Source organism: Perognathus longimembris, chromosome 21 (genome assembly GCF_023159225.1).
Source record: "Perognathus longimembris pacificus isolate PPM17 chromosome 21, ASM2315922v1, whole genome shotgun sequence".
NCBI classification, from domain to species: Eukaryota; Metazoa; Chordata; class Mammalia; order Rodentia; family Heteromyidae; genus Perognathus; species Perognathus longimembris.
In genome coordinates this window covers 7,305,982-7,318,272 of record NC_063181.1, presented here as the reverse complement: position 1 = coordinate 7,318,272, position 12,291 = coordinate 7,305,982, and the positions used below count along the sequence as shown (strand labels likewise).

Sequence of the window (12,291 nt, the reverse complement as noted above, 5' to 3'; positions counted from 1 at the left end):
TGTCTTTATTAGAACATGATGTCCAACCCTCAGCTGTTGCCTCAAGCACTGAACGCCTTGTGTCACCAGAGCCAGGGGCACTTCCTGGTGCTGGATCAAAACTACCCCTCTGCCTGACACACTCTCCATCCATCCTTGCCGCAGAAGGGGAATCCAGGACGGTGTCTGACGCCCAGCTTCACGCAGGTGCCTGAGCTCCTCTTCCACCGGGTCACGCAGGATGAGTCCTTGCTATGTACTGTGGATGATGTTACTCACGGCTCAGATTAAAGGTATGTCTTGAACTTTGTATTGAGTTTTTCTTTTAAGTATGCTATATGGTAATGTCTAGCCCCGCCGTTTAAATGATCAATGAGGAAAGCAGAACCTAGAGAGGTTCTGCTGAGAAGATAGCAAAGGGCTCGGCCCACGTGGTGGCCAATCACGAGATCGGATGAATCTGCAACATAGCATCTCATGCTTCAGGGCTTGGAGCCCCAGTGAGGAGGAAGGCATGACATTTCTGCATACCTACAATATACTAACTAGACACCGTGAGAGCTGTTAGCCACTTTTCACCTTTAGGATGTTTACCATTGATCACCGTCATCTCTCTACTTCATAGATAAGGAAAATGAGTCACAGATGCAGATCAGAATTTAGGTACGCTACCTGCTCATGATCATACAGCTTCAAACAATGGGTAAAGCTTTATGGAGATCGGGTCAGTTCAGGCCCTCTCCCCTTCATTGCAATCTAAGCCCTGAGGTCTCCTCCTAGTTCGCTACAAACAGAGATTACACTTAACACGGCTAGCATGGGGTCCCTAAAATTCTAACAAATGGAAGCGAGATTTTAGATTTCAGATGCAAAGATTCCTGAAAGAGCAAGAAAAAAATCTAGTTATTTTCATTGAGGGGGAGCTTTGAAGGAGGAAGAACTCAGGGACAGTCATAAAGATATTAAAATGACAAAAGTAATGGCTGCAGAATAAGGCGAAAACATAGAAGAAGCCCTGAACATTCCTGGCGTTTTCCCTTCTCAGTTGTAGGTGAATTTGTGGATCCCTGCCTTCATTCCCTTACCCAGAAGGGGAGGAAGATGGGGGTTCAAGGCTGCTGGTTGGAAATTGGTGAAAACTTTCCTTTTCCCGTCACTGTAGATGAATGTTATATCAGACGAATTTCTCCTTATGTTTCCTTTTAGAAAAGGTCATCCTTGGAGTAAATGGTCAAGAACTAGTTCATCCTAAAAGACTTCCTCTGGTCCAGAAGCGAGATCTTGGACACATCCATGATTTTAATGCACCGGTACAACTTTTGCTTTTGTTACTATGGCCCTTTTGCTTTTGTTACAATGGTTACTATGTCACCGCCCTCACTAGTACTTAAAAAGTTGCCTCGCGGCCAATCAAAAGTAGATATGAATGCAGAACTGTCTATTTTTCAGCTAATTTTCATTTAGTTGATAGCATGTGCTCAGGAGTAAACAGCCCCGTCTTTTAGTGGATTAGCAAACAACCAAAACAGTTAATAAGAGTTTTAGCTCCTGCCATTTCTTACCTTTCAATTCGAATTGAGGACTTCCATCAGCAATTCTCTTGAGAAAGAAAGAAAACTGCAAGAACTTTCACAGGAACAAAAAGTCCCATTTGGCTTGTTGCTTAAATGAGCAACTGCTCATTGAGTGTTAAAAATTTGAAAACATGTATTTTTTTTCAAAATTAACTAATACCTATTATAGCCAATTGAAACATGGAGGTGTTGCTTAAGTGGTAGAACATAACGTTCATTTAAAAAAAAAAGACAATCGAGAGTATAAGGCCCTGAGTTCAAGTTCCAGTACTGGCACTTAAATATATATATATATATATATATATATATATATATATATATATATATATATATATATATATATATATATATATATATATATATCGGGGCAGTGGTGGCTCATGCCTGTAATCCTAGCTACTCACAAGGCTGAGATCTAAGGATTGTGGTCCAAAGCCTACCCAGGTAGACACATCCCAGAGACTCTTACCTCCACTGCACAAACAAAACGCCAGAAGTAGAGATGTGGCTCAAGTGGTAGAGCGCCAGATTCCACAGGAGACAAAAGCTAAGGAGACCCTGAGGCCCTGAGTCCTTGTGGAACAACAACAAAAAGACACGAAAAGAAAGTTGATAATATCCATAGAGAAAACAAGGTCTAAAATTAAGTGAGATTTTAATTTACACTGTTATAAAATTGTTTAGATAATGATCTTAGATATCTGTCAATAGACACTTGCATTTAACATTTTGGCTTTCAAGTTGGCTCACAGAAAGTACTGATAGGCCCTTTTCCCTATCAACTTTGAAAATGCAGACTTTTCCCAATGCAACGGCTTCTCCCCCATCTCCCACTACAACGGTCAGTTTTCTAGGCTGGACAAAGGTAACAACTTGTCATGTTTGTCAGAGCATCACAAGCAAGATGTATTTCAAGTTCCCCAAAGGTCTCAGCGAGGCCCTCTCTTATGACTTGAGATCAGAAACCGTCTTGCCCCTCCCATTTGGAAACAGTGTCATATTTTTTTCCAATAAGTTTCTTTACAAATATTCTTTTTTCTGTATCTGTAAGTCCCTGGGTGAGGGGACAGTAGACATTTTCCATTTAACTTCTAGAACAAAGTGTCATTAAATATAATTTTGACAAAATTTCTCCTTGTAATGCTAGTTCACTTTAAGTTCAGCTCTTTAATATTTATTCCCTGAAGAGGCTGAAGTTGGAAAAGTGGGAAGTAGATAAACGTCCATCTGCTCCTGTGGCAGGTGAGACATTAAATAAAGAATACTAAATACATGCCTGTGAAAGTCACATGACTTTGCTTTCTAGGAAATGTATGAAGAAGAAATACTGTATGAAATAAAGCTAAGTGGGAAAATCCTAATCCTTCACCTGCTACGATCAAGGTAAGTTCTTTGGCCATCCAATACCTTGCCAATTTCCTTGTCTGGGGATATTCCTGTTTTTGCCTCAACTACCAGGAAAGTTAATTCCTCAGCCATTATTACCCATAGATTTAGGGAATTCTTCCCTTAAACCCAAGCCCATTACATCCCATCAGCTTAACGATGACCATGGACCCTGTTCTCTGGTCCCCAAATTACCCTCTTTGGGGACACTTGGGGTTCTTTGTGGTTTATCTGGTTGTTCAAAAATGAAGATTGATACATTAGTACTGTTTGAATCCATAGACAAAAAGAAATTGGAAAAGTATCATTCTTCAATTGACTTCAAAGCTTTCCAAAATATGTATGAGACTAAGGTCTTTTGGAGGAGTAAGCTAAGGAAGGGGAAGAATTTGCTTCATCAAGACATCTTACGTGGCTAAGAAAATACCCTAAGGCCTTTAGCATTCTTCCATAGCCCTTCATTGTTGCTGTGAATTTCCATCATTTTTCCTATGGGCTTTCAGTACTGTCTGTCACAGATCCCCATACATTAAAGGCACGAGGAATTGTCAGATACTAAATAGAATGCAAAGTTAGACACTACTGGAGAAGCAAGTTAATTAGCTTAAAAGAAACCCAAACAATATGGGAGAGGGGAAAGAAGCTGTAATCTATTCTGAATCCCCTGCCAAAACATAAACTTCATACCATAATCACATTCATAGTCATATTCAAATTTATTTCAGTCACTTTAGAAAGTTGTGGTTGGCATCTTATAGGTTTCAGTATTCATATTGTAACTCTATACTTAAGCTTTAAAAAAAATTCCTATTGTGCCTAGACTCTTCTCTACCACAAGACTGTTTTTATCTGTTAGATATTCATTTTGCCAGTCCTGGGGCTTGAACTCAGGGCCTGGACATTGTCCCTGAGCTTCTTTTGCTCAAGGCTAGCCATCTACCACTTGAGCCACAGCGCCACTTCGGGTTTTTCTGTGTATGTGGTGCTGAGGAATAGAACCCAGGGCTTCATGAATGCTAGGCAAGCATTCTCCCATTAAACTACATTCCAAGCCCTATCTGTTAGATATTTAAAATGAACAAATCCTATTTCTGCCCTGCTTTCTGTTACAGGGACATCCTTGCCTCCAACTACAGTGAAACGTACTATAACATGAATGGAGACACGCTCACCAGACACCCCCAGACCTTGGTATAGTTACTCATCCTCTGCCCTTCCTCTGAATCTGTTCTATCCTGTCGTTATTTTTCAGTCCCAATTCCAGCTTTACAAACCGGCCCAAAAAGCATGCATTGCATCTGAGTCCCAAACGGGTTTCCCTCACTCAATGACAGAACATCAGCAAACAGGACTCCATGAGCCCTCAAAGAGACTCGCCACTGGCCAGCAAGCGATTCAGTGTTTTGCAATGTGTTTTTGTTTACTAAGCAGACGTGTCTACATTTAATTCGGTAGAAAGTGACAGAAGGGGACTGTAAGAGATCCTAGGGGAATGGTGACTGAGGGAAAAGCTAAAATCTAACACATGAAACACCTTTAAGATCTCCATGGAATTTTATTTTAGTGTGATTTGCAGCCTCTTGCCCAGACCTTCTGATGCATGCCGCCATTATGGTCTCCTCTTCCTTCTCCAAATAAACCCTTACATTAATCATTAATATTATCCTAATGAGGTATATGCTAATTTACCTCCATCTGCCTTTCCAGATCATATCCTCTGCAGACTTCTAGACAAAATAGACATTACCTCTTATTAAAAATTATGTTTTATAAAGCCCACTTTCTCTTTCTAAAGCAAGTATGGACCCTTGTGATATCTAAGTCATAATACAATCTTACAAAATTATGCAGTCTTTAAATTCAGTCAATGATTGAGTCTCACTTTTATTCTTTTTCTTTGGGGCGGGGAGAGTGGGAGAGGGTGGGCAGTTCAGGGGCCTGAACTAAGGGCCCAGGCACTATCCATGAGTTTCTTTGCTCCAGGCTAGTGCTCAAACCACGTGAACTATAGCAATCCTTCTGGCTTTGTGATAACTCATTGGGGATAAGAATCTCACTGCATTCCTGCCTTGTCTGGGTTTGAATCACAGTCCCCAGATCCCAGCCCACTGAGTAGCTAGGATTATCAGAGGGAGTCATTGGCACCTGGCCAGAAAGAACTGAATTTGGAAGCATCAAGAACATGCTTGATTTCATAAGCAACTTAGGAAATTATAATACTGGCCCAAGAGGGTTAGCTTGACTATGATGTGGGAGGGTGGATTTAAGGGGTCATAGTTGTATGGAAAAGGTCACATATCTAAAAATTGGCATCATCACCCTATGAGAAAAGATCGCATACGAGACTTTACACAAAGCAATTAAGTAAGATAAAAGGTCTCTAACGAAAGAATGTAGTGAATAAATGCATAGAAATATATAAAATACTGATATATTCTCAACAGAAAATAGATACTGATATAATAGGTTAATTGATATTTATACAATGCTAAGATTGCATGAGGTTAGTATTAACGAACTTTTCTACTTTAGGATCACTGTTTTTATCAAGGTTCTATTGTACATGAATATGACTCAGCAGCCAGTATCAGCACATGTAATGGCCTCAGGTAAGGCATAGAATCTCATTATGAGTTTTCCTATGGTGGGGTGCCCGTGGCTCGAGCCTATAACTCTAGCTACTCAGGAACCTGAGATCTGAGGATCATAGTGTGAAGCCAGCCCAAACAGAAAAGTCCCTGTGCTGCTCTTAACTCCAATTAACCAGCCACTTCAAAGACTGGAAGTAGAACTGTGAGTCCAAGTGGTAAAGTGCTAGCCTTGAGCAAAAGAGCTTGAGGACAGTGCCCAGGCCCTGAGTTCAAGCCCCACAATGGACAAAAAAAAAAAAGTTTTCCTATGGACATTAAACTTATCTTTTTGACTAATTTCTTTTGTACTTTAACCCTGTTAGATATAAAAATAATGGAAAAACTGGATAGCATATGAGTTCAGCAGTGACTATGAGCTCCAGTGTGTGACCCTCAGCAGGACGAGTTGTACTTCATGAGATCAAGGGGCTTAGATCTGAAAGATTCCTGGACATTAACTGGCCCATGTACTCATGCCACCAAGACCAGAGACTTTCTCCTGATTGTTCAATTTTCTAGTGTGGTGGTACATGCCTACAATCTCAGCTTTAGGAGGCTGAAGCAAGAGCTTCAAGAGTTCAGGGCTAGCCTGGGTTGTATAGCAAGCTAGTATCTCAAGCAACCAATGGCAGGGATATTGCTCAATTAGTACAAATCATAGTTAGAATGCCCAAGGATCTAGGATTTATCACAAACACTGGGAAAATAACTTTAGTGAATAGAATCGTTATAGATTGTGAATATGCATCGTGTTCCAATTTCCCCAGGGGATTCTTCAGAGTAAATGATCAAAGGTATCTCATCGAACCATTGAAATACTCTGATGGGAAAGAGCATTTGGTGTTCAAATATAGCACGAGGGGGACATATGGTGCCAATCATTCTTGTGAAGAGCTCAATTTCACCAAGGAAATGCTTCCAGAGGATGAGAACCATAAGGAAGACCAAAAAGCAGAAGTGAGTGACCTACTTTCAATCCTATTTACCCAAGTAAAATACCTCTTATTTCCATTGAGATCTAGAAAAGAAATGATACATCCAGCTAGCAAAAACAATATCAGATTCAGGAATCTGATGCTTAGATGAAGCCTGAATTTCAAACTTCATTGCTATCCATGTGAATAGGTGTTTATTTCCTATGATAGGTGTCAGTGGGCTCCACCCATTTCAATAAGTAAATAATAAGGATGTCTCTGACCCTCTTCATAGAATGCCATCCCTAAAGATAGCTGATAAGGGTGTAAGAAGTCTAAAGTGTCCTGGACCTATTCTTCATATTATCTTTTTTTTTGTCTTCCCCTCCAGTATTGGGAGGCTTGATAATGATAAGCCAGATTCCCCCCTTTTTATAAAAGGGAGAAGGTGCTAATATTTGAATGGCTAAGGACACTTACTTATGGGTAATACAAAGTGTGATTTTGGTCAGGTGGTTGCAAGTCCTCTGTATGCAAGCAGATTTTAGCCCTTTAAATCTCCTCTAGATGATTCCCAGAAATCTGTGTTTATCTCCTCACATTCCTGGTCTAGACAGTGTCTGAGGTGCAGAATTGGTGTCTACATCTAATGTAGACGCTACACTGTGGTAGAGAATGTAGACCCCCATGGCTGCGTTGGACTCACAATCCCCAGATCTCAGCCCACTGAGTAGCTAGAACCACAAGAGGGAGCTATTGGCACTTGACTGAAAAACTGAATGAATAGATAATTACATACTAGACTTAGTCAGCTCTTTAAACTCTTAGTTGAACTACCAGGTAGCCACTTGAACTGAAAAAGTGAAAGAGGAAGGCTAATGGATATGAAATGCTGCTTAATTAAACTCTGGTGCATAGAACCATGTGTGTTAATAATGAAATGGGTGTTTAAATAGATCCACTCATTTCCTTCACCTGTTAATATCAACACTAGGAACATCTCTCACCTTAAAAATGTTATGATTTTTTGACTTAAATGTTATAGTAAAAAAGGATGTTGACATGCATCATCGAATTTTCCATGAACTTCCAGAGTACCCGCAAGGAGAGCTATATCGAACTGCTCGTGGTTGCTGATGATTATGTGGTAAGTTTTGTTTCTCATTTCCCAAAACGGATGTAGTTAAGAGTCCATCAGGTCCTCTTCACAACATAGCTGACTAACCCCAAGACAACCTACTCCCACTCTAAACTTATGGAAATTCTCAATAGCATTTAAAACTAAAAACATGTCAGCAACCCCACAGTCGAGATCAAAAGGGAACACTGAAATTTTCCAAATGCTAAAATTTAAGCAGGAAGTCTTCTATCAGAACAAAGAATAAATTCAGAACTTCCAGGACTTCGATCTACAGAATACAGGAAAATGAGGTTGAGAAATCAAACCTCGTTAAGATCTAAAGTCTGGCATTTGGATCAGTCTTCTGTACAATCCCCAGAGCCACAAAAAACTGATTCATTCCTGAAGCAAAACTAGAAAACCTCCAATCAAGCAGTGAAACATAAAAGAACATTTCTGTCTGCTTGACATTTCCACCGGTAGGGAAAATTTTATCCATGGGAGAACAAAATTAATCATGAGGCATAATAGTATGCTTTTATTCAGGTGCACACACAGCAAGCAAAGCTTCCAAGGTAAAAAAATTGGTTATGATCTGGTACAACTAGAACCCAAGTCAAAAATGTTCCGAAAAGATCCTTTTATACCCTGAGTCACATGAAAAAGAATCTACCATCATAAACAGAAAGGAAAATAAACTCACCCAGAACTCTAAATCATCTAGTGGTATTTCAAAGCATTCTTATTATGAAAGTATTGGGTGACATTTATTAAAGGTGTAAAAGTGAGTCAAAATTATAATGAGAGATCTACAAGAGATAGGAAAAATAGGAGGCAGATGTGATAAGCTATTTCTATATCTATAAAAGGAAAAAAAAAACATGTCCTTGAGAAAATTAAACAGAAAATGGACATGTGAATAGGAAAATCAGTAAACTGGAGGATGGATAGGTCAGGGAAACCATCACTTAGGAAGCAGAGAAATGAAGGGGAATCAGCAAGGAGCCAGTCAGAGTATACAAGCTAATAGAGACCAAGATGTGAAGGAATTTTTTTGAATGTGTAAATGGTCAGTATGAACTATACAAAAAATGCCCAGAAAGATGAGTAAAAGTATTCAGAGCATTTGTTATTCAAAGGACACAGGTGAGTTATCAAGAATAGTTCTACTGAACTATTTTTGGAATAGTGGAATGGTTTCAATGGAACAGTAGTAATAGAAATCAGAGCACTATGTAGAATCCATGGGAAATAAATACTAAAGAGATTGTAAGGCTGTATCCTGGGAAATTTTTTCAGTATTTGAGATAATAAGAGAACAGTGGAAAGGTCGCTGGAAGAGGCCTACAAGATTCAGAATAGGCATGTTTATTCTTAGCGTGATCACGAAAGAGGTTTGATCAGTTGCATTTATCCCTATACAACACTTCCTTGTTTTTAAATATATTTAATTAATCATTTAGTCAAGGTCCTGATAGCTCAGAAAGTTATAGAACAGAACCCAATTCCAAGCAGGCTGGAGACAGGATCGATCCTGCCTGGACGTTTCAACTTCTTCCTGTCCTTTGCAAGCATGTTCTGCTCAACGGTGCTTTTGATGGTATATTCCATAATCCATGGTCACCATAGATTCAGGAGGTGTTATGATACTGCTAATATTGTCATAGAGGAAAGAAAGAAAAGAAAAAGTCATACTGGAAGAATCTAATGAGTTGGTTCAATACATCCATGTAATGGATTTGAAAAGGAAAAGAAAATCTTAGTGTTAAGCCACATTGCAGTGTCTTTCTTTACCGACTGTTGTGTCTAATGACTTTATATCAAAAACGTATCTTTCCATAAATTGCCCAGCTATTACTTGGCTGGGAGAGGACCTCTTTAGTATTTCAATGCATTTTTCTTTATAGTATCTTGTAATGACTGAACTGTTAACTTGGTCTCTATTCTTAGTGAATGTTGGTAAGATGTTTTTCTTTCCAGTACCGCAGGAACAGCAAACCTCACAGTAAACTAAGGAAACGAATTTGGGGAATGGTCAATTTTGTCAATATGGTAAGGTTTGCTATAATTTGATTCAATCTGAAAATATAAATGCAAAGAACATTTTAAGGTGTTTCTGTTGGACTATTTTAGTAACTCGAAACTGAGGCAGTTTCAATCACAAAAATGCACCATGTGAACTAATCTGAAAAAAAAACAAACAATCAATGGGGAGAAAAAGCGTAGTAACGAATCAGAGCTCTGAGATTTTGGTTTTCCAAGTCAATTACATTTAATATTATAAGAACTTTCAAATATGGATCTCTAATCATACAATGCATAAGAACAATGTGTGGAGACTAAGAGATGTAACCACACATAAAGCAAACCTCAATATTCAAATGAGTCCTCTATCAGATTGTGTAACAAAACTTTTTTTAGGAGTCCAATGAGTCGCTTATGGTTTGGCAGAGAAATTAAGAAAATGGTTGCAATAACATCTGTATTATTAATTATTTTATCTACAGTTTGACAAAATACAGTGTGAGTTACACACATCTTTCTTTGCTGATAGCTTCTAAAACAGCACAGGTCTATTACTAGGGTAAAGAGACTCCATAGAATGATACCAGCAGAAACTGGTTATTTATAGGCTACAGAACTTCCTATCCTGCTTAAGGAATCGCTACTAAGGTTTCTCAGATCAAAAGGTAGCTATAAAAGATCAAATACAGCTGCATTTCTGAAGGCCAATTCCAACTTCCTAACATACCATAAACCCTACCATCCACCTAAAGTAGAAAGAGGAGCAAAGAACATTCATTCCACTGTGGGCCACTTTCACCAAATTGGTAATATAAGAACACTTTTCACCTGAGAGTTTTTAATACATTCTTTCTCCTAGACACTTTGTAAGACCAGTGTCTGTAAGGCTTATGATATTTCAGGGAATTGCAGAAGGATTTCATCAAGAGTCTTTGTGAACCATGGTCATCTCCCAAGTAAACACACTCAACAAAATATTCACCGTCACAACACACTCTGCATTCTTGTTCGTCTTTCAATTTATTAGATGATAACAGCACTGTGTTCTTATGTACCGAACAAGTAAAAACTCCTGAAAGATTTTGGAAATTGAAGGGATATGTTAGTGATGCAGACTCCTCCTAACCACTGACTGTCTGAAAAATGATTTTGCTGAGCAGGTTTACAAAACCTTGAATATACACGTGACGTTGGTGGGCATTGAAGTATGGACCAATGGAGACAAAATAGAAATAGACGCGAATATGGAAACTACCTTGTCACATTTTTCATCTTGGCAAGAAACAACCCTTAGGAAAAGGAAGCATTATGACCATGTTCTGTTACTGAGGTATGTGGTTACTCTATTTTCCTGAACATCTTATGTTCATTATGAAAATACCAAACAGAACTAATGAACAAAAAAAGCCTTATATAGTACTTGACTGGGTAGTACACATGGGAAGAAAATGTTGCTTCTACCTATAAACAAATTTCCCAAGTGAATTTTTTTTAAAATATTGATTAAACTACCAAGGGAAACTCTATTTTTTTTTTTTTTATTGCCAGTCCTGGGCCTTGGACTCAGGGCCTGAGCACTGTCCCTGGCTTCTTTTTGCTCAAGGCTAGCACTCTGCCACTTGAGCCACAGCGCCACTTCTGGCCATTTTGTGTATATGTGGTGCTGGGGAATCGAACCCAGGGCTTCATGTATAAGAGGCAGGCGCTCTTGCCACTAGGCCATATCCCCAGCCCCCAAGGGAAACTAATAAACTCATTCCTGGGCAGAATTGAAAATGTGACCAGATAAGCAAAGCATGTTGAGACTCCATGTGCCTCTCAGAATTCAACACACCCTCTTACTCATTTTCTTGCTGGGGTTATCTGCAGCTTAGCTTTCAGTCTGACCTCAGAAACATGAAGCTTGCTAAGTCTAAACTCAGAGGTCAGATCTAGTCCTTGGTTGACTGGTGACACTGAACAAATTACCAAATCATACCATTCTTGAATTTTTAAAACCTAGATGCCAAATATTGTTGTGTAAGTCTTGGGTATGTATATTTATGTACTATTATACCCAAACTTATGGGAGATAAGCAGTAGTGAAATATCACCATAAACCTCCCAATAAACTTAATCGACATTGGGCTTCCACTTTGTACATATTTTTTTTTGCCAGTCCTGGGGCTTGAACTCAAGGCTTGGGCACTGTCCCTGAGCTTCTTTTTCTCCTTCCTGGCTAGCACTCTACCACTTAAGCCACAGCACCACTTCTGGTTTTTTTCTGTATATATGGTACTGAGGAATTGAACCCAAGGCTTCCTGCATGCTGGGCAAGCACTCCACCTCTAAGCCACATTCCCAGCCCCATACGCATATTTTTAAACAATTAATGAGTAGCTCCAGAGCCATGTAAATGGATATAGAAGGATCCTTTTACTTAAGAAAATTTCCCTTATGCTGACAAGGAGCTTTGCATATCAAGAAGTTGTCTCTAAATAGGAGAGAGGAGTGAATCACTACTACATGTCTAAGTGAGTATCATGTTTGGGACTTAAGCGTTGAGTTTCTTATTGATCTCGCCCATATTCACATAGATTTAGAAGCAGAAAGACAATGCATATGGCATTGTCATGATACTGCTTCAGCATTGATGCATCTATGAGAGAAATCAGCTTCTAGAT

At 39.1% G+C, this 12,291-nt stretch overlaps 1 protein-coding gene across 1 annotated transcript in view; it reads left to right on the top strand.

The window, feature by feature from the left end:
- Window positions 1-244: 244 nt before the first annotated feature.
- Window positions 245-12,291, top strand: part of Adam7 (ADAM metallopeptidase domain 7) — a 28,790-nt gene continuing 16,743 nt past the window's right edge. The window contains exons 1-9 of the mRNA XM_048330762.1: window positions 245-272; window positions 1,186-1,289; window positions 2,860-2,936; window positions 4,052-4,130; window positions 5,472-5,548; window positions 6,337-6,526; window positions 7,577-7,630; window positions 9,584-9,655; window positions 10,789-10,958. Coding sequence (XP_048186719.1) covers window positions 245-272; window positions 1,186-1,289; window positions 2,860-2,936; window positions 4,052-4,130; window positions 5,472-5,548; window positions 6,337-6,526; window positions 7,577-7,630; window positions 9,584-9,655; window positions 10,789-10,958 — 851 coding nt within the window. The remainder of the gene's footprint in view (window positions 273-1,185; window positions 1,290-2,859; window positions 2,937-4,051; window positions 4,131-5,471; window positions 5,549-6,336; window positions 6,527-7,576; window positions 7,631-9,583; window positions 9,656-10,788; window positions 10,959-12,291) is intronic.